This window comes from Zea mays, chromosome 4 (assembly GCF_902167145.1).
Source record: "Zea mays cultivar B73 chromosome 4, Zm-B73-REFERENCE-NAM-5.0, whole genome shotgun sequence".
Classification (NCBI taxonomy): Eukaryota; Viridiplantae; Streptophyta; class Magnoliopsida; order Poales; family Poaceae; genus Zea; species Zea mays.
This window is the reverse complement of record NC_050099.1, coordinates 209,759,713-209,782,770: the sequence shown is the minus strand read 5'-3', so window position 1 is coordinate 209,782,770 and position 23,058 is coordinate 209,759,713. Positions and strand designations below refer to the sequence as shown.

Genomic DNA, 23,058 nt, shown 5'->3' with positions numbered 1-23,058 from the left:
TATTAATATTAATATAATCGTGGAAATGTAGAAGATGTGATATAGAGGATGAAAATGAAATTTAGAGAACATTGCTGGAAGCTCAGAAGATATAGATGATAGAATCTTTTAGAGTGTGCTGTAAAGGACAGAGAATATTTTTAGGGGATGAAATTTAGGGGACGTTGCTGGAGACAGCCTAAGGGCTAATTTAAGAGTGCGACAATTTTATGGCTCCCAAACCAGCCCTATATATATTCTGCTGTCTTTTCTGTTTTCACGCGCTGTCCGCTGGCCCGCTGCGGTTTGTTGCTCCACCTACCACCGCCGGCCCCAAAATCCCAAATCCGTGGCACCGCCGGCGGCCGCACCCCCGGTTGCCCGCCCTTGACACCCATCACTCGACCCCACCCGACCGCCCTCGCCGCCGCTCCACTCCACAAGGTGCTCCGCCCCAGCACCGGATCCAACAAGCCAGCCTAGGCACTGCTGCTCGAGCCGACTGGCCCCGAGACCCGTGGAGGAGAAGAAAGCTGTGGTAGCAGCCAGTGTGATGAATGATGTGGCGGCATGATCCGAACGGCTTCTTGTTCTTGTCCTTCCCGGGCGCTGCCACTGCCGCTCCTTGTTTGCATCCTTCCTGCGCAAGGTACGGGAGTATGGAAATGCACTATGTTTCTCTTGTTTGGCTGACTGTTGGAGCAGTTGATTCCATATCCTGATTAGCGGCTCGCAGTTTATCAGTGTGGAGCTCTGGTCCAAGCTGTCCCAGATTATTTGCTGTAGATGCAGACCTGTACATGCAGATAGGAGATTGCTTGATTGTTCCCCATCCGTTAAGTTTAGTTCCGAAATTACTATAGTATAGTGTACGCATTTGAATTGTTTTGAAATTGAACATTGGTAGCCCTAATAATCACTATTAAACTAACAGAGCAATGGATACATGGGTGAGGGGAGCTGTGCTTGACCAAAGGGTGTAAAATCTGGATCATGTTTTGGACAAATGCATCGCTTAGATCAACAAATTATACTGTGTTGAGAGTTTTTGTCCGAAGAAAATACCCTTGCTGGAGAGCAAATACAGCTGAACATATCTGTAACAGGTAATTTTCGAAATCTTACCTGTGTAAAGTAGTGGACAAACTGTTTCGGTAACCATGTGTTGTACCAATTAGTCATTTGGGTGAGTACGTTACCTCAGAAGAAAAGTTAGTTTAGCAAAAGATACACAAAACAAAGTCATCATCAATGGTGCAAGCAGGCTGTTTGCTACCTCCTTGACTCCTTCCCAGCTAGCTGATTGCAACTAATTCATAGTAAAAATGATTTCTGACTTAGTATGATGCACTTTTCACTTTGTTTAAGAAAAATTGTGTCTAATCAGTTATTCTAGATTAGGTTTCTCTTGCAGAAAAAATATTGTTGTGTTTTTTTCTTCTGGAGGCATACCAACTGTATTGTTCCTAAGAATCATTTTAGCCCCATGTGACAACATGTGCAATCAGCTGGTCCACATTTGGATTTGAACAAATTATTCTTTCTCCAATAGGACTTCTTTTTTAAGACATTGGGTTACGTGCAGATCCCTTGACCAAAAGGCTCACTTGACGAGACAAAGTGTTGTGTGTACAGCTAGATTTTTTAATTGACCTGACTCATCCCACAGTTCCAACCAACCTTGATTAACAATAATGTCCAAACTATCTGTTTCCCAGCTGGAGCTGTCCTTATCTTCATTAGTCACATCTCTGGGTACTCAAAATATGCAATTCTACTGCATTAGTAGCATCACTTGGTAGCTGCTACGGCATCGGCATAGAAGCACAAGGAGAGAGGGAGGGGAGAGTAAGAGCGATGGGGGATCTTGTCGTCGGATTGGCAAAGTCGGTGGTGGAGGGGGTTCTAACAAAGGCCCAGTCAGCTATTGAGGAAGAGTCAAAGCTGCGTCAGAGTGCACAGAGGGACCTTGTGTTCATCACAGGTGAATTTGAGATGATGCACTCCTTTCTCAATGTCGCCAATGAAGAGCGTGCCAAGAACAACGTGGTTAGGACATGGGTGAGGCAGGTCCGTGACCTAGCCTACGATGTAGAGGATTGCATTGAATTTGTTGTTCACTTGGATAACCGGCCCCACTGGTGGCGCCGCTTCATACCATCATGTATGCCAGCATCGGCACTACCCGTAGATGCAGTGGTCGCCGAGATAGAGAAGATCAAGGTCAGGGTTGAGGATGTGAGCAAGAGGAACTCACGTTACAGCCTCATCAGTGACTCTGGATCCAAGCCAGTAATGCAGCAACAACCAGCTACCGGCCCTGCTATTGGCACAACAACGCTTGACATGTTTGTTGAGTCAAGGGACGCCACGAAAAAGCAGCAAGGCTTAGGGGATATCACACAGTTGATCACTAAAGAAAACATTGACCTTGGAGTGATCTCGTTGTGGGGTACAGGTGGAGATCTTGGTAAGACATCCATCATAAGGAAAGCATACCAGGATCAAGAAATCTGCGAAAACTTTGGATGTCGAGGCTGGATCAAGCTAACATATCCTTTCAATCCACATAAGTTCCTCCAGAGCTTGGTTACTCAGTTCTATACGAATTCCTGTCTGCAACAAGGAACTACTTTAGATGTAGCTCAACTGAAGAGGATGGTAGCAAAGCGAGGAATAATTGAAGAATTCACGAAGCAAGTGGATGGGAAGAGGTACCTACTCGTCCTGGAAAACATGTGCACGATGGGAGAGTGGGACGCTATCAGGGCATGCCTGCCTCACAGGAATAAGGGCAACTGGATTATCGTGTCCACCGAGCACCATGAAATCGCAAGTTTGTGTGTTGGACATTCATACCAAGTGTTGGAGCTTAAACAGTATTCAGCTGAGTACCCTGTATGCGTCTTCTTCAAGGAGGTTAGCCTGGAACAGAGTCAAATTACTTTTAAGAACAAAATGTTACTGTTTATCTGTAATGGTATCTAACTTTTTACTGTGAAATACATTCTCTGATACATGCTGTCATTATATTTTCTGATATGTTAGATAAAACCATGAAATTGGGGTTTTAATAGGTCTCACATATATTTATACCACAAGTACAACATTAAAATGGTTGCCAGTAAAGAAAATGTACTTACAAGTGACTAGTGGTGCATGGATACTTCATATTAATATGTTTTTCAGTCTGTTACATGATATTCAAGGAACACTTTGATATACTGAAGATTGATGAAATCTCTAGGCAATATGAGAACTAGGCTCAGAATCAGATTATAATAACTTTGATGGGTTTGGGAGCACCCACATATAGTAAACATCAGTTTTTTCCTTTCTCTTCTAACTGTATATTATCAATATTCTCAGAGCAAGAAGACTGGAAGAGTAATATCTAGCAGTGGTGAAATATTAGAAGATGAAATGAGCCACAGGGGAGGCCTTACTTATGGTAGGATTCCCACCTCTAGAAAGGCTTTAGCCAGCAGTTGGATGGATCAGTCTACCCTTGTTGGACGTGAGTCACAAATGAATGAACTTCGTAAGTATCAGACCACGGCCCGTTTCAAAGATTGGCAAGTGATGTCTGTGTGGGGAATTGCTGGTGTTGGAAAATCTGATCTTGTCAAAAATTTGTACTATGAAAGGATGCTTAAAGAGGACCCAATGTTTGACAAGTATGGTTGGGTCCACGTGTCCCATCCATTCAATTTGAGGGACTTCTCTCGGAACTTACTTTTGGATTTTCACTCAGATGCCGTGGGAATCAGAGACCCTATTCAGGAGTGTCATAAGCTTCTAAAAGAACATCAGTGTCTTGTTGTTATTGATGATCTACAGTCTGTGGAAGAATGGGACTTAATACGACCTGCACTTGTATCTAGACATTCCAAGAGTGTTATCATCGTCATTACAACAGATGAAAAAATTGCCACGTATTGTGCAGACGATGAAGAGGTCGTGTTTAATGTGAAATGTCTAGAAGCTGAAGCATCCTTTGATCTCTTTAAAAAAGAGGTATGTTTAACCACAAGAATGTTCATCTGCATTGCTTCCTCGAATCTATTTTCCTGCATGGGTCTGCAGTAAATATAACATCTCATTGACAAACACCTTTTTTTCCTCCATCACCCACGTTCCAAAATGATAGTGAAATTATCAATTCACCCAGTGGTTCCAAGAAAGGCAAAGTTGGAATATGAAAGTGTACTTTACAAAGAATTGTAGCAGATAGGAGAGTAAACCAGAACAGATGTGTGTCTATTTTTTATTTTATTTCTCTGCTCATGAATGATTTGCTTTTGAACTATGAATGTAATAAGTGCCATTTAAATGCCCACTAGTGAGGTGCTCATGCGTTGCTACGGTTTCTATATATACCACATAGTTAGACCTTGTTTAAATTTGATAGTTGTTCAAATACATTCCAGTTTTTATTTTTCCTTTATTTTTTACAAAATATCTACATTATGATTGTGTGTAGAGTATAAAACACAAAAATATGTATGTTTAGTTAGCTAGATTGATGTGAATGTATAACCAAAAACCAACAACCATTGTTCAAACCCCTATTTTTTTGCATACTTTTAGCTTATTTTTTACCATTTAAATAGAAATAGAGATTGCTAAAATAAATGAAATCAGCAGTTCAAAAAGCTCACTCTAGCTAATTGTTGTGGACCACAGGGAAGCTTTGACCACGAATCATTCTAAACTCTATAAAGTTATATATAGGAATCATGGGACAAAGGGGCTTAAATAAATCATTTTTTTTTCTTGAATACGCAGGAGATCTGCGTATTTTTGTATTAAGAAGAGAAAAGGGGTGAAACCCCAAAAAACACGAACAACAGACTAACAGACACACACCACCAAATACACCACTCTTAAAGCAACTCCTCTAGATGGAAAGAAGAGAGAGCTTTAGCGCCAGCCAAACGCCAGCACAACATCTCTTCCCTTGCAGCCGAGAGGGCGATCACAACACTCGGGCTACAGCCATCAAACACACACCTATTTCTATGCTTCCAAATGGACCACGCACCCAGAATGACCAGCGAGTTGAACCCCTTCGACAAAGGCTTGCCCACCATCTCAGCACTCTTCTCCCACCAAGAGTCAAAACAGCTATCCCCTGTAGAAGGACAGAGCACCTGGAAGTCCCCCGACCGAAGGAGAAGAAACCAAAACTGCTTTGCAAAACTGCACTCGACCAGCAAATGATTAATTGTCTCATCGGCCTGGTCACAGAGCGGACAGCAGATGGGGTGATCCAGCCCCCTCAAAGCCAACCTGTCAGCTGTCCAGCATCTATTATGTTCCACGAGCCACAGAAAAAATTTGCATTTACCCGGAGCCCAAGACTTCCAAATCCGCTCAGCCGGGCCAAAATCAACCGCTCCAAGGAGAAGAGCTTTGTAGGCAGAACTAGAAGAGTAGTCCCCAGAAGCATTGAATTTCCAAATATGCCTATCTGGAATACCAGGCTGAAGAACAAGACCCTCCAGCAGGTCACAGCTTAAATAAATCATTATCAACTATTAGTATATAATATAACAATGCGGTTCAGACCAGATTCCCAAATCTGAAAATGATCAACGATAAGCTTAATCCAAGGCAAAAAAATCAGCCTTTTTAGGACGAGCTTGTAAGGCCCCACATTCACCAATCCTCTCTGCATGAGGGGGATGCTGACAGTGTATGCGCTGCTGATGAACTTGGCTACCGACCATCTAGAGGAAGCCCACCTCTCAATCGAAGCAAAGATAAGCTGAGCGTATACCTGCGTTGAGATACTAGCTTTAGCTTAAGCTACAGAGTTCAGCTCTGAATGTGGCAGCTGAAATTCTTCTAGTGAGGTGTGTTGTACACCAACTGAGATGTGCTGGCCTGGTATGCACCAATCAGGTGGAGGTTGAGGCACATGTTGGCAATGTCGACGAGCCAGAAGGGACCAAACCTGCTTGCCGTCAAGATGTTACCTAGAGCATTTGAACCAAATGCAGCATACTCAACGCAGCCAACAGAGATGTAGAAGATGGTAGTGGCTCCAATCCCATACATTGCTGTCTTTTTCATCGTCCTGTTCTCTGGTGGCAGTGACTTGAGTGTGTCCTAGAACCAGAACAGATCAAAAAAGGCACTTTATTGATGAGAATGTTGTTTGTAACCTGGCCTAACATTTGAACACATTTTGCACTTGGAGTCAGAACCACTGAACAGGAGTAGTTTGCACGCTTGAGCTAAGTATGTACTTTGAATCATCCGTGCATACCTGGATCCCAATCAGCACTTCAGCAAAAGTATAGGCAAAGGCAATGTTCCCTAGGGCAAGAAGCATGTTCCAGAGCTTTTTGGTGGAAGATGCTGCGTCAGCACCTGCGATCCTACCCCTGAGGCCGCCATCGTGAGACACCCATTGCCCCATCGAGAGCCCGAGACCGAACGACCTGACCACCGCGACGACAGGCGTCCAGTGGGTAGTTGAACTTCTAGTTCGACCGCTCGTATGAGTGCACCTGATCACAGACCACCTAGTTCAGATCATTAGTGTTCAGGCAAACCATAGCAACAGGTAGCTAGCAAGCAACGACCAAGGACAACAACGGTTACATGGCCGATGAAGATGACGTCCACGCCGTAGGCGTAGAGGAGCTCCTCCATCTCCACCACCATGCACTCGGCTTCCCTGTAGTGAGCCTTGTATGTGGTGTACCATGGAGCATGCCATCCGGTGACCAGCCACGGCGTCACCAACCTGTCCACCTTCACCAGGTCCCCCTCCAGCCATCTGTACTACACGTCTGATCTGATGTAGTCAGTGTATGCCGCGAGCGACGAAGTGGATGCCACCGACATCGAACGAGTAGTAGAACACGGACAAGGACCCCTCTCCTCCGACAGGTACGCTAACTGCGAGCTGTAGGACACAAACATCTCGTTGTCAGGCTGTTCGGCTGCTTCAGAAGCAGTTCGGTTGGCTGCAGTTCTATACCTACTAAGTACTGTAGCATGAACTAAATAAGCTACATCTGCAGCCAGAAAAAATCCAGCCAAACGAAGCCGTGGATCTGCTGCTCGATCTCATGATTGCCCTCCACCACCATCATCGGAATGGCCGACGTCACGAGCTCCATGTACGTGCACACGTGAGGATCGCTCATAGCCTTGAATCCATCCAGCATTATTCTGATCGATATCTGAACAGATCAAACAGACTCTGAACTGAACGTACAATTGGTGTTCTGATGAACACATGTAGGCCTGGGAAAAAAAGCTCGGGCGCCCGAGCCAGCTCAGGCTCGGTGAGAAATGAAAAAACAATGGCCAAAAGTAGAAATTGAGATGACTCACCTGACAGCTACATATGTCAAAAGGAGCATCCTCATATAAATACTCATAAAAACGAGCCTACTGAAGAAAGAAACAAAAATAAATTAGTCTGTTTGTATTTCAGTTTGTTTCAAATCCATAAGCATAAGAAGAAAGTCACATACAATGGAACTATGAGGTATACTATCTCAGATATCTGACCATCCTCTGTGTGCTCCACCTTTTTCTTCACCGGGCAATTGGGATGAGTACATTTGTAGTAGCTCCTTGGACAATCACTGGGACACATCAGCATACTTTTTTCTCGAACATGCAGGAGAACTGCGTATCATTATATTAAGAAGATAGAAAGGGTCTAGAAAAGACCAAGTACAAGGTGCCCAGAAGGCACCTGAGAATGAAAAAAACAGGGGGAGGGGGGAGAGAAGGAAAAAAGTAAAAGAAGATACACACCCAAAGCTAAAAAAACAATATGCCAAACTACTGCCACACACTCCTAAGGGCAGAAGCCCACAACGAGGCCCATAATAAGGCCTCATCATGGATGGACTGCAAGAAGCAAGATTGTGTTGATGTTTGGGAAAGCATCATCAAACACACAAGCATTTCTGTGCTTCCAAATTTGCCAAGCCACCAAACTCACAATGGAGTTAAAACCTTGTTTCTTTGGCTTAGGCACATTCCTTTCTGCTTCTCCCCACCATTCCCGCTGCTATATCAGACCTGGGAGTTAGATGCTGCAGCCCCAACCTGCTTAGTGTTCTAAACCACACATCCCTCGCAAAGACACAAGCCACCAAAATGTGTTGCACTGTCTCGTCCTGCTGGTCACGAAGGGGACATCTTTCTGGGTGATCCATTCCACGACAAGCTAGCCGATCAGCCGTCCAACATCGGTTGAGAGAGGCCAACCAAATGAAGTATTTACAGCGTGGAGGAGCCCAAGTCTTCCATATTCTATTGGTCGGCTCAAAAGCTGTTGCACCAACATGGAAAAGCTTATATGCAGATTTTGCCGAATACAACCCCGAGGAAGAAGGCAACCACTGGTGTTGATCATCAACATTTGGCTGCAGCTGCACTTCCTGGATTAGATCCCAGACCAAAAGGAACTCAATCAGCACCTGTGCCGGCAACCTTCCAGAGAGATCATGCACCCATCCGTTTGCTGCTAAGGCTCCTTGAACTGTTCTGCTCTTCATGGTTCTCTTGGAGACACAACTTGTCAAAGCAAGAGCAATCTGGAGCAAAGACTGACCATGCAGCCATCTATCTGTCCAAAAGAGCGTGTTGGCCCCATTTCCAACAATAGAACAAATAGAGGCTGTGAAGAGGGCTGTATCAAACCTATGCGCCTTTATTTTTTAAAATCATCCCAGGGCCTATCTGGTTCAGTTTCCTTAAGCCAAAGCCATCTCAAGTTAAAGGACCAGCCCAGCACCTCCAAGTTATGAATACGCAGCCCTCCATGGGAGATGGGTTGGCAGACCTTTGACCAACCAACAACACAATGCCCCCCCAACAACACAATCCCTATAACAGTCCTTCCTTTCCAAAGGAAGCCCCTTCGAATCTTATCTATTGCCTTGATCACCCATTTTGGACATTGCAATGCTATGAGGTGATAAATGGGGATAGCAGTGAGTACAGCCTTAACCAAAGTTGCCCTCCCTCCCAGCTGGGTGAAGACAAGCAGCCTTCCAGCCGGCAGCTTTGCAACGACCTTATCAATAAGCTCTAGGAAGGAACTTCTAGGGAGCTTCTTTACTGAGAGAGGAAGTCCTAAGTATTTGCACGGGAATGGAACAACATTGCAAGGTAAAACCTCCTGAGCAGCACCAATGACATGACCTTCACATTGAATGGGTGTCATACTGCACTTACTTATATTTGTGACCAGGCCCGATGCCTCACCAAACACCCTCAGAAGCTCCTTAACCATTCCAAGCTCATTTCTGGTGGGCGGAACAAATGACGCAACATCATCCGCATAAAGAGAGACACACTGTCTCTTACCCCTTCTTATCAAAGGTTGTAGCAGCCCCAAATCATTTGCTTTCTGAAATAGAGAGTTCCGCACATCCATTACTAAGATAAAAAGCATTGGGGAGAGAGGATCCCCCCGCAAGCCTCGCTGGTGACAAATGAGGTCTCCAGGTTCACCATTCACTATCACCTGAGTAGAGGAGGAATACAACAGCTTAGCAATTAAATTACGCGATACCAGCCCAAACCCCAGATGGCTAATAACTTCAAAAAGGAATGGCCATGAAACTGAGTCAAAGGCCTTACCTATGTCCAACTTTAGGAGGATTCTAGGAGTTTTCTGCCTATGAATAGCTTTAGCAGTTTCTCGAACCATCATAAAATTGTCATTAATACTTCTTCCTTTAACAAAAGCACTTTGGTTGGGGGAAACCAACTTTAGGGAGTTTTGCTGTAAGCCTATTAGCCAAGATCTTGGTGACAATTTTGGCAAAACTGTGGATTAAACTAATCGGTCTAAAATCCTTCACCTCTACAACCTTAGCCTTTTTTGGCAAAAGGGTCACGTAGGCTGAGTTAAGGAGGTATAGCTTGGAGGAATCCCCTTTAATAACAGACCAGGCACACTTGTAGAAATGCCCAGTAAATCCATCTGGACCCGGGGCTTTGTTAGAAGGGCAGACTTAATTGTATTCCAGACCTCCTCTTCACTAAACCCTTAATCAAGATCTTCAAGGTTGATGGCTGGTCTGTGAAAGGCTCGGGAAAAATCCCTAGATGCTGCTGCCCCAAGAAGGTTATTGTAAAAATTCCATATAGCCCTTTTCTTCTCCTCTTGGTCCACCACAATCTTATCCTTCACTTTGAGCTTGCCAATAAATTTTTCTCTTTATATACCTTGAATGGTGATGAAAATAAGAAGTGTTGGCATCTCCCTCCGTCAACCAGTTCAGACCACTCCTATGCCTGGTCATGGTCCTTTCTAAGGATGCCAGCCCCAAGGAGTGGTGTTTCAGCTGACGACGAAGCCATTCTTCATGAGAGGAAAGATCTCTTGAGTCTCTAGCTACCTCCAGCCTATGCAGAATCTCAATAGACATCAAGAGCTGCCGCTTGACATGGCCCCAGTTTTTTGTCACTTCATGACTGGAGGGGTTTAGATAGCATTTTCAACTTGTCAGCCAAACGTTGCAGGGGACAACAGCGCCAACTGGTTGACACCAGGAATTTTCCACTTCCCCCAAGAAGCCACTGATCTTGAGCGCTGTTGAAGACTCCGACTACGAGGCCACCCTCATCGCCAACCTTCACGCGCAGGCGGCGAGTATCCAGAACCTTCGTGCCCTTGTGCTCGTGGTTCTGGACTCACTTTCTCCCCACTATAGTCGTTGGCGCGACCTCGTTTTGCTCGCCCTCGAGCGGTACACCCTCATCGACCATGCCCTCTGCCCCGCCGCGCCATCCTGGCCGCGCATGAATGCCGTCGTTCTGTCCTGGGTGCTGGGCACACACTCCCGTGCTTCGTCTCGACGTCGAGTTTCATGTCTTCATGTAGGGCGATCACTCCGTCAGCGACTATTGTCGCAAGATGAAGGGGATGGTCGAGGCCCTCGGTGATCTCGGCGAGGTCATCCACGACCGCACCCTCGTCCTCAACGTGGTGCGTGGCCTGGACGAGAAGTTCGCCCACATGAAGGTCCACTTCAAGCTCTCGAAGCCGTTTCCCTCCTTCGACGACGTCCGCAATTATCTCATCCTTGAGGAGATCGACTCCAGTGCGCCACCCCCCGCCTCCAGCCACTGCCCTCGTCGCCGCCTGCATCGGTCCGACATCTCTGCTTCCTCCGTCGCCCCTTCCCCTGGAGGCTCCACGGTTCCCACTAGTGGTAACAACCGACCCCCAACAACACCCATGGCGGGGGTTCCTCTGGTGGTGGTCGTTGGCGGTGTCACACCAACAACAATGGCAGAGGCAAGGGTCAGGCACCCTGGCCTTCGCTGTACAATCCGTGGACCGGACAAATCACAATGTGGCCCGGCTCCACTAGACATCAGCGCGGTGGACGTCCGCCCACACACCAGGGCGCATCGTCTCAGGCACCCTAGCTGGCGCTCTTCACTGCTCCGACCTCGTACACCCCTCTACCAGGCAACTTTCCCCAGCCTGTCCACAACCCGCCCATATCTGGACCGGTTCAGATCAGTTCAGGCCACCACACCATCAGCTTGGGCCTCCGCAACAGCCCCCCGCAGTTCCTGCTTCCCCGACTGCACCATGGACTCTGTGGACTGGATCCTGGGATCAGCAGTCCCTCGCCAGCAACTTTAGCACCATGATCCTCAATCCTCCTGGCGTAACAGATTGGGTCATGGATTCCAGCGCTTCTAGTCATATGACTCCTGTCAGTGGTAACATCTCCTTATTTCGCCCACCACGCTCCACTTCCATTATTGTTGGAAACGGGTCCACTTTACCTGTCACAGCTTCTGCCCACTCCATCATACCGGGTCCCTTCTATCTTAGTAACATCCTTGTTGCTCCCGATATTGTTCAAAACCTTATTTTCGTTCGTTAGTTTACTTCTGATAACAATTGTTCTATAGAATTTGACCCTCTTGGCCTTTCTGTGACGGATCTTCGTTCCAGGAGCTTGATCGCCAGGTACAATAGCTTCGGGCCCCTCTACACCCTCGCTACTCCAATATGTCCCACAATGTCCTGCGCCCTTGTTGCCACTGTCTCCTCCACTACTTGGCATCGTCGTCTTGGCCATCCTGGACATGAGGCTCTGTCCAGACTTACTAGTACTTCTGCTGTCGGTTGTAATAAAATTACTAGTGATTCCATCGGTCATGCTTGTCAAGTTGGGCGTCACACTTGCCTACCTTTTGCAAACTCTACTTCGCGAGCTCTCAAGAACTTTGATTTAATCCATTGTGATCTGTGGACCTATTGTATTTACAATGTGTCCGGTTACAAATATTATCTTACTATTCTTGATGATTGCTCGCATTTTCTTTGGATGTTCCCTCTTCACCTCAAATCTGAAACGTTCACTACCTTGGCTAATTTTTTCTCTTATGTCAAGACAGTTCGGCTGCACTATCCGAAGTATTCAATGTGACAACGGTCGTGAGTTTGACAACTCTTCCACCCGCACCTTCTTTCTCACTCATGGTGTTTTGCTCTAGATGTCATGCCCCTACATGTCTTCCCAAAACGGTAAAGCCGAGCGTATGATTTGTTCCATTAACAACATCATCCATTCCCTTTTATTTTAGGACTTCCTCGCCCCATCCTATTGGGTCGAAGATCTTCACACCTAAGGATGTAAATGATCGGTAAAATTCGGTAAATTCCCGGTACCGTTTACCAGATTTTTCCGACCGTTTTCATATTTTTCGGGATATACGGAAAACAGGACGGAAACGAGATGTGTTATTACGAAAACGGTACGGTAAACGGTGAGACATATTTACCGTCCGTTTTCGGAATTCTCGGGAAAATCCGGTATTTTCCCGTATTTTAACCGTATTTTTCCGGTCCACAAAAAAAAAACAAAGGAGGTAAGAACTATACTCGTTAGGGTTTAGAGATTAGGGTTTTAGATGTCATAGAAGATATATCAAGTGATCCAGACGACATGCCACATGATTTCTAGTTTATGTATCGTGTGTTTAAGACTTATATACTATGTGGTTAAAACTTTAGTGAACATGTATGATCATTTATGTGTGGTCATGACTATGTATTGTATATTTGTGTGGTTGAGACTTGTATGTGAATGTGAATGAACAATCGTGTTTTAAGACTTATGTGTTGTGTGTTATAATTTAAGAGTGGACATGGATGAGTGTATGACCAATTATATGTGGACAAGATTGTGTTTTGTGTACTTTTGTGAATGAGACTTGTATGTGGATGTGAATGAACATCTGTGTGGTTAGGATTTGTGTATTGTGAGCTTTTCCGATTACAGTTACCGTTTCCCGATCAATTTCGAGCTATTTTGCTCGGATTTATCCGTTTTCGATATACCGGAATTTACCGGCCGTTATCCGTTTCCGACTTTCCCGTTTACCGATTCCGACCGAACAAAAATTTATGCGGGTGAAAACGGTGAGAGGTTTTTTCCGACCGTTACCGGCCGTTTTCATCCTTATTCACACCGCTACATACCTCCTTAATCGGCTACCCACCAAAACCCTTGCTTATGGCACCCCCCATTTTGCCCTCTTCGGCTCTCACCCTACCTATGACCACCTCCGCGTCTTCGGTTGTGCGTGTTACCCCAACATGTCCGCCACCGCTCCTCACAAGCTTGCCCCCCGATCTAGCCTTTTCGTCTTTCTTAGCTATTCTAGCAATCACAAAAGCTATCGCTGTTTGGACCTTTCCACCAACAAAATTCTCACCTCGCGCCATGTGGTTTTTGATGAGGCCTCGTTTCCCCTTGCCGGCTCTCGAGCCTCGACCACTAACCTTGATTTTTTGTCTGAGCTTGAGGAGTCGATCTTGCCGATTGGGCCCTCCCTACAGGTACTCGCCTCGCCGGAGACCTCGCTCTTCACGGTTGTTGCGCCCATTGTGCCTGTAGCTGACCTGGGCCCCGTGTTGTTGCCCCTGACTTCAATCGTAGCTGCACCATGTCTGGCTCCAGCTCGGCACCCGACTTCTGCGCCTCCGCCTTCATGCGAGGACATGACCGACGCATCGCCGCCTGCGCCTGGCGCAGCCCCGGCAGCCTTGAAGGTGTACCATCGACGACCACCCGCTGTATCGGAGATGCCTTTGGCTCCTGCGACGCTGGGTTACCCACCGGTGTTGTTCCCATCACACCGGTGGTCAACCAGCACGGGATGGCCACCCGCGGCAAGGCCGATTTTCGGGTGCCTGCTACGTTCAGTGCCACGACTCCCTCGCCTGTCCCGAAGACCTATCATAGCGCCCTTGCCGATCCCGATTGGCGCCACGCAATGCAAGAAGAGTATGACACTCTACTCTCCAACAACACCTGGGATCTCGTTCCTTGCCCCCCTAACACCAACATCGTCACCGGCAAGTGGATTTTCGGTCATAAATTCAATGCTGATGGTTCTCTCGACAGATACGAGGCTTGTTGGGTCCTCCGTGGTTTTACCTAGCGCCCGGGCGTGGATTATGATGAGACCTTCAGCCCAGTGGTTAAACCGGCAACAATCCACACTATTTTGTCCTTCGCACTCTCTCAGCACTGGTCAGTTCATCAACTTGACGTCAAGAATGCCTTCTTACATGGCACTCTCACTGAGACGGTCTACTGCTCTCAACCCACAGGTTTTGTTGATCCCACTCAGCCTCGTGCTGTCTGTTGTCTCAATAAGTCTCTCTATGGTTTGAAGCAGACGCCTCGTGCTTGGTATAGCTGCTTTGCTACTCACTCACTCTAGGTTTGTCGAAGCCAAGTCGGATGCTTCGCTGTTTATCTATCACCACTGGACTGACATGGCTTACTTGCTGCTTTATGTGGATGACATTGTTCTCAATGCTTCTAACCAGGACCTTCTATGTCGCATTTTCACTGCACTTCAAAAGGCATTTTCTATGAAGGATCTTGGTACCCTCCATCATTTCTTGGGTGTGGCTGTTCAGCAGCATTCAGTGGGACTCTTCCTTTCACAACAACAATATGCTCTCGATATTTTTGAGTGTGTTGGTATGTCTGATTGCAAGCCGTGCAGTACTCCTGTCGACACTCATGCTATGGTCTCTGCCATGACCGGTACCACTATCAGCGACCCCGCTTGTATCGTTGCTTGGTTAGTGCTCTGCAGTATTTGACTTTCACCTGGCCTGACATCTCCTATGCTGTTTAGCAAGTGTGTCTTCGTATGCATGATCCTCAAGATGTTCACCTCTCGGCAGTCAAGCGTATCCTGCGCTACCTCCGTGGGACACTTAGTCATGGTCTCCTGCTTCACCCATTCACGACCTCTGCTCTGCTCGTCTACACAGATGCTGATTGGGCCGGATGCTCGGATACTCGCAGGTCTACTTCAGGTACGCTGTTTTCCTTGGAGACAACCTCGTCTCCTGGTCCTCCAAGCGGGCAGCCTATAGTGTCTCGCTCCAGTGCAGATGCCAAATACAGGACAATTACTAACGGTGTCGTCGAAGCTTCCTGGCCGCGTCAGTTACTACAGGAGCTTCATAGTCCCTTGACAAAGAGCTCCTTAGTTTACCATGACAATGTAAGTGTTGTCTACTTGTCCACTAACCCGGTTCAGCATCAGCGCACGAAGCATATCGAGATTGATCTTCACATCTCCGCGAGCGTGTTGCCGTTGGCGATGTTTGTGTTCTTCAGTCCCAGCGACGTCTCAGTTTGCGGACATCTTTACCAGGGGGGGCTGCCCACTTTTGTCTTCTCCGAGTTCCGCTCCAGCCTTAACGTCTGTGCCATCGGTGTTTCGACTGCAGGGGGGTGTTAGGCAGCTTATTTCCTTCCATGTTTAGGAGGTTTTCTTCCCTATTAGGTGTTGGCTGATTGCCCCTAATTAGGTGATCCCCTTCCCTATCAGGTGTTGTCTGATTGCCCCTGATTAGGTGCTAATGGGTGATTCTTTCCTATATGGTTGTTTTCCTATTTAGTGTGAGATCTCCCAGATCGTCTCCCTGATCCTTGTTTCTATAAATCAGGTGGAACACAATCTGGTAGAGGTCTATATATTATGTAATCCTGTTACCTAGTGATATACAACAGAAACATTCCACGCTAGCATTCAGGACTAGAGCAGAAGCTCCAGAAATGGACACTTCTTAGGTAGGAAATACTGAACCAGAATTTACAATGGAATGTTTAAAGACTCACAATTTATACTGTCATGGGCCATCCCGATTCTCCAGTTTCATAACCTCGACAAACAAATCAACTCCAACTTGGCATGTCGATTCATTCAAAATTCTAGGAAAAAGCCTAAAACGAGCATGCAAGTATGCAATACAACAAAACGTTTAGCCAGAGAAGAAGTTGCACTACGATTCGGTCTAACCTTTCCAACCATGCGCTAGAAGGTGAAGTCCTCATTGTAGATCTTTTCTTTCACAATCTTTCTATCTGCACATGCAGTTGTAACAAGCATAGAACACGTTCTACTAAAGGTGGTGCAACAAACTATGAGAAAAATATCATGGCTAAAATATTCTGAACAAGTAGGAGACAATCGTGAGCTAGCACCTTCCATTAGTACCCTCTAATGCTCTAGTAGCATCCTGCCGTGCCTAGACCGATGGGTGCACGATGGAGACGACGACACAACCCTTGTAGGAGTCGGAGTGCGGTGGCCGGTGGCGTGGGCATTGTGGGCGCAGCGGCCGGCGCCAGCGGGGAAGAGCCCGAGCTAGCGGGGATGGCCTTGCCGTGGCGGCGACGGCGCCAGGCTCCTACGACGGGGACAACTTCTTGCTCTGCGGCAGGGGAGGGGCCTCGCATGTTGGTTGCTAATGGCGGGGTGAGGCGGGCGGCAGCGGGGCGAGCACGAGAACAACAGCGAGAGGTCGAGGAGGTCGAGCAGCAGCGCGAAGTGGTGGAGGCGGCACTCCATGGGTGGTGGTGGGGATGAGACCTCTCGTTGGTTTGCTCGCTAGAGTTTGAAGGCTATGGACGTGAAGACCAGGGGAATCGCATGGGGGATTAGTGGCGTGAGATACAGAGGTCAGCGGTTTCCAACTGCGTCGCGTGGCGTGAGATGTGGAGATCAGGATGCAGAGGTCGCGAGCGAAAGGCTATGGACGTGGAGAAGACTAGTGGATCACGTAGGGGATTGACGACATGAGATGCGGAGGTCGGGGACGCGGTGGTTGAGGTTGTGACAATGTGGTTGGGGTTGCCGCGTCGAATCGGGGAGGCAACGCACGAAACACACGACCGTCGACTGTTGAAACTGGTTCGTTATATTAGTAGAGATAGAGACTTACATTTTAGTTTTTTCTCAATAGCTTCATTTCAAATTAGTAACTGTTAGAGTACCCGCCTAGGGTTTTGGGGTTAGCCCTTGTAATTACTGTCACACCCTTGTGTAATGGGCCAGGTCCAACATATAACAATATATATACTAGTCCCTACCCTAGTTAGGGTTAAGGTTTCCCATTCCAACTGGGTACCAGAGCCAGTTTCTCCTCCCCCACCCTCCCAACCCACTGCCTGGCCGCCGGCTACCTCTCCCCAGCCGCCGGCCCCTTCCCCTTCGTCGGGCCTCGCCGCGCCGCGCCGCCGGCCCCTGGTGGTGCTGTGCGCCGCCGCAGGTCGTTCCCTCGCCGCGGCCTCCTTCGCGCCCGTCCGCGCCCCACAGGCCGCGCCCTCGTGGCCTCCGCCCCTGGCCGCACCCCACAGGCCGTGCCCTCGCGGCCGCCGCCCCTGGTCGCCCCCCAGGCGTGCCTCCCCCCAGTCAGCACCGCCAGGTCATGGGCGCCGCCCCACCGGGCGCCTGCGCACGCTCGCTGGTACTCGCCGACCCTCTTCAACACTGCCAGGTCTCGGGAGCTGCCCCTGCGCCGCTTGCTGGACGCCTATACCGTCCCACCATCTCCTTGCACGCAGTTGGCCAAGCTCTATCGACCCTGCCCAGCCTTGTCCCCGTCGTGGCCCGCCCGTGCGGCCCTCCTCGGACATCTTCCCTACACTACTCTCTCTATGGCGGCCCCCATCGCCTCACCCGCCGTTTCTGTGGCTACCGATCTGTCGGGTCTCTGTACTAGCCCGCACGCAACTTGGACTTCTCCCGTCGCCAGGGGCCCTGCCTCCCCTGCGTTCGCGATGCCTCCCCTCACCAGTTCCATGGCGTCACCCCGCCACACATGAGCTTTGCATCGCCCGCTACTCCTGTGGCACCTTGCTCCCCCATCCCCCTCCTGGCCAGCTTTCCCTCGGCGGCCCCATTGTCGGAGGCCTCTGCTACTAGCCTCCCAGCACCGTTTTCACTGGGATCGTTGTGCGCGTCCTCCTCCACAATAGCCAGCTTGTCCGGGGCACAACGAACGTAAGGGAAACACTGGTTGCGTTAGCTTTTCCACGAGCTGGTGGCGAACATAGTTGAGACGGCGTGGTAGAGGCCTCCTGGTTGCGTCAGCTTCTCCACAAGCTCCACAACCCCCTCCAGCGCGCTAGCCTTGTCTACTGCGACAACGTCAGCGCGGTCTACCTCTCCACCAATCCTGTGTAGCATCAGTGCACGAAGCACGTGAAGATCGACCTGCACTTTGTTCGCGAGCGGGTCACCACCGGTGACATTCGAGTTCTTAACGTCCCCATCACGCTGCAGTTCGCCGACATCTTCACCAAGAGGCTGCCGTCGAGTGTCTTCGCTGACTTTCGATCCAGTCTCAACATCTTTACATGATAGAGTTGAGACTGCGGGGGGTGTTAGAGTACTCGCCTAGGGTTTTGGGGTTAGCCCCTTGTAATTACTGTCACACCCTTGTGTAATGGGCCGGACTCAACATCTATCAATATATATATATCAGTCCCTACCTAGTTAGGGTTAGGGTTTCCCATTCCAACTGTAACATGTGAGAAAAATCATTATTGGGAGCTACTTGCTGTCTCTAGCCTACCCCAAATAGGCCTGCATGACTTTGTTCCAACCCCATAAGCTTTGAAAAATCACAAGAAGTTTCCCCAGCTGTTTCTGATAAAAAAAGCTTTGAACAATCTTTCTGTCCACCATAGCATTGTAATCTGAACCCCCAATGCAGAAACTTTCTGTTTCTTTTTTTACTGGATCTTCAATTTTGGGTGGATTATTTAAAGAACTTTGCAATAAAAAGGGAAAAGTAATGGAAGTGTGATCATCAATAGGTTGATTTTTTATTATTTTTTTTACTACACAGGCTATCAATAGGTTGAATTGTCATGTATCTGAAATGAGTGAGGTATTCAGGAAGAAACTGAGCAAACTGAGAGGATGGGTGATGGCGTTGGTGGGGCCAAGAGATTGGTGCCTTGGGCTACAGAGCAAGGGTGCAGTGTTTTTTTTTTGAGAAAGTGGCAGGAGTTCTGTCTTACATTGTAGTAAGGGAAATAACAGTGTTAGAGTACTGTTAGGTTTCGGGGCTAGCCCCTATGTATTTACTTGCATACCCTCAGTGTAATGGGCTTGGCCTAATTACTCAGTATATATATGCACTCCCAACCCAGTTAGGGTTAGGGTTTCCCGCAAACAGAACACAAAGTTTTTGCCTTAACGGCAGACTGCCTCAACAGGCTACATGATAACCCCTGGTCCTTGATATAGACAAACCGGAAAGAAAAAGAAACAATCACCTCATTGTGCTGAGGAGATTATACTTGACTCAAGCAACTTAAGAAAAGATTGGTCCTAATAGATGGAATCCAGTTTGTTTACAATATTGTCTCGAGTCTTGTAGAAAGTAAAGGAACTACATAGTGAATGTTATTACGGGCCCACGCGTACATCCTTGCTCTACACCTAACTAGCCATGACTTTGGGCTGGGCCTCTCTGGCATATTGAGTTATTGACAGCTAGACACAATACACAAGTTTTCAACCATTCTAGTCCACTCGTGTTCAAACAATTTGAAAAACATAAAGGCATATCATCATTCTGTATATGCCACTTGTAAAAAAAAATGTGCATACAATCTGTTCGTGAATGATGAAAAGTTTCTGTTACTTTCCAATCATTCTCTGCTCATGACTGATCTTTTTTATGTAAACAATCATTATGTTCACACAGCAATTAGTGTTTACAATATTGATTAAGATCATCTTAAATTGCTGCAACAATAGGTACAAAAGAAAAGCCAAACATCCCCTCTGATGAATTCAAACAACAAGGAGCTAGAACAACTTATTCTAAAATGTGGGAGACTTCCTAAAGTGATAGTTGCTGTAGCCAAATTTTTGGCACCAAAGACAGTTACATGTATGGACAGCACAAAAACACTGAATCACAGATTTATGCAGGAGCTTGAGAGCAACCCTGAGTTCAGTGTTCTGCAAGATCTGTTTGCTTGGATGCATTCTTACTTCCGTGCTTGCCCGGATTTTCTAAGGCCGTGTATCTTCTATATGTCAATCTTCCCTGGGTCCCAAATCATTCGTCGGAGGCGTTTAGTGATGCGATGGGTTGCAGAGGGCTACTCCAGGGATACAAAAGACATCACTGCAGAGGAGAAAGGAGAGATGTTCTTCTCAATGCTCGTCAATCTAAGCATGATTCAGCCGCCAACATGCAGGGTCATCACCGACATGAAAATGGTCCTATGTCAAGTTAGTGCTTTCTTCCATGAATACATCATTTCACGTCCAGTGGAAGAAAATATAATATTTGCACTCGAGGTCTTTGCACTGAAGGGGCGTTGCCTTCCAACTACCGGACGCACAGGACGGCACCTTGTAATAGAGAGGTGCTGGGACAGGGATAGGATTGTGTTCGAGAGCATTGACTTCTCGCGCCTGCGGTCTTTAACAGTGTTTGGGCAGTGGGAATCATTCTTCATCTCTAAAAGTATGAAGGTGCTTCGGGTTCTTGATCTGGAGAATGCCACAGGTGTGACAGATAAAGACCTCGAGCAGATGGTGAAGCTTCTTCCTCGCCTCAAGTTCCTATCTTTGCGAGGAAGTACTGGTATCTGCCACCTTCCGAGTTCATTGGGTGAGCTGCGGCAGCTTGAGACTCTGGATATTAGGGGTACCTTCATAGCAAAATTGCCAGCATCGATTACCAAGCTAAAGAAGCTGCAGTACATGCGTGCTGGTACAATATCCCTGGCAAAGGAATCATCAACATCTTACTCTTCAGCGTCTAGGTTGCCAAACCTATGCAAATCTTGTAAACTAGTTGGTGTTGAGATGCCATCAGGGATTGATGAACTGACACCATTGCACACGCTTGGTGTTGTCAATGCTGGTATTGGAGGGGGCAAGGCCACTCTAAAAGAGCTGAAGAAGATTACCCAATTGCGCAAGCTTGGAGTGTCCGGTGTCAACAAGAAAAATAACAAGGAATTCTGTGCTGCCATCTCATGTCATGTCCGCCTGGAATCCTTGTCAGTGTGGCTTAGCAAGGGAAATCAAGGTTTGAATGAAATATCGTCTCAGGATAAGCCTCTGCAAAACCTTCAGAGCCTTAAGTTATATGGTCTTGGAAGTGAGGTGCCAGCTTGGATGAAAGATCTTCCCAAACTCACAAAGTTGGATTTGCATATGACCATATCAGCAGAAGTTGACATAATTAAAGTCCTTGGGGAAATAAAAGAACTATGCACTCTACGTCTTTGTGTCAAGCCCCTTCAAGATGGTGATGGTAAGCTTGATTTTTGTGTTTGGGTGAATGGAATACAGCAGCGCTGTTATTTAAATCTCAAGATCCTCGAGATTACTTGCAGTTCAAAGTTAAATATATCCTTTGGATCAGAAGCTATGCAAAATCTTGAGCTGCTGAGAGCTCGCTGCTGTAGTGGATCGACATTGAAGTTTATGGAGATAAAGAATCTCTCTAAACAAAAACTCAAGGAAGTTCAGCTTATTGGTTCCCATGACACTGCACTCAAGGATGACATGGAGAAGCAACTGAAGGAACATCCAAGGAAACCTCCTTTGAAGCTGGAGGAACCGGAAGGATGCTGATCTCAGTATTTAGCAATAGTATTATTGGCGCTAATCCTATGTGAAACATCTTACTCTGCTTCATTTCTTATCACTAGGAGAAGCAACTGAAGGAACATCTTACTCTGCTTCATTCAAGATGTCATGATAATTGGCGCTATCCTATGTGAAACATCCCTAGGAGAAGACATTCAGTTCATTTACTCCGTACATCAAACGCCGAGCTTCAGCTTATGTAACTCCATAAAGGATGTTCACTTGTGTGCATGTTTATGGATTTGACTTATGCGTTGATGTAGTAATCGTTTTGTAATTTTGTGTTAGAGTAATGTTAGGGTTTTGAGGTTAGCCCCTTGTAATTACTGTCACACCCTTAGAGCTGATTTGGTGACCGGGGATCCCGAGGGAAAGAAATCCTCTTGCTATTCAAAATTGAATTGCAAGGGAATTCCTCCCCCATGGATCCCCTAGGGATCCCTAATCACCAAATCAGTCCTTATGTAATGGATTAGGCCCAATATATATATATATATATATATATATCAGTCTCAATCCTAATTAGGATTAGGGTTTTATTCTACAACTTGGTACTAGAGCCGTTACTTGCGAGATATCCGGGTGATTGCATGTAGAAATATTCCAGGGGTGGTTTCTGTAATATAGCAGATCGAATCAAGGAGTTGCGGCGGCCCGTCTATAAAGGGCAAACGTCCTTCCATCGGAGGTCACAAGTGAATAGCAACCGACTCATCCTTTTCTTCTCAATTCTCTGCGTCGTCGCTTCTTTGCCCTGCCGTCCCTTTGTCTGCCGTGCAGCAGATCAAGGGAGAGCGGTGTCTCCGAACTTGATTTGGAATTCAAGGAAATATTTTAACTCCCCCATCATAGACATCTTGATTTTTTTGTATCATAATCCTACTAAACTCTTCGCAAGAGAACTTGTTAGTAGACCTAAATATAATATCGTCAACATAAATTTGGCATATAAACAAGTCTTTAGCAATAGTTTTATTGAAGAGAGTAGGGTCAGCTTTACTAACTTTGAAGCCATTAGTGATAAGAAAGTCTCTCAGGCATTCATACCATGCCCTTGGGGTTTGCTTGAGCCTATAAAGCGCCTTTGAGAGCTTATAAACATGTGTAGGATACTCA

General features: G+C 47.0%; 1 protein-coding gene across 5 annotated transcripts; it reads left to right on the top strand.

The window, feature by feature from the left end:
* Window positions 1-257: 257 nt before the first annotated feature.
* On the top strand, window positions 258-22,517 carry LOC103654547 (disease resistance protein RPM1). 5 transcript variants are annotated; one of them, XM_020552825.2, is made up of 6 exons: window positions 259-628; window positions 716-819; window positions 914-1,085; window positions 1,698-2,898; window positions 3,349-3,996; window positions 20,086-22,517. In XM_020552825.2, the coding sequence occupies exons 4-6, from the start codon at window positions 1,837-1,839 to the stop codon at window positions 21,925-21,927; spliced, it is 3,552 nt and encodes a 1,183-aa protein (XP_020408414.1). In that variant the 5' UTR covers window positions 259-628; window positions 716-819; window positions 914-1,085; window positions 1,698-1,836; the 3' UTR covers window positions 21,928-22,517. The 5 variants fall into 5 exon arrangements, with proteins under 5 accessions (XP_008679614.1, XP_020408414.1, XP_035823003.1 ...); XM_035967109.1 differs by having other exon boundaries at window positions 263-628; window positions 724-819; XM_008681392.3 differs by lacking the exon at window positions 716-819 and having other exon boundaries at window positions 258-628.
* The last annotated feature ends 541 nt before the right edge of the window (window positions 22,518-23,058 follow it).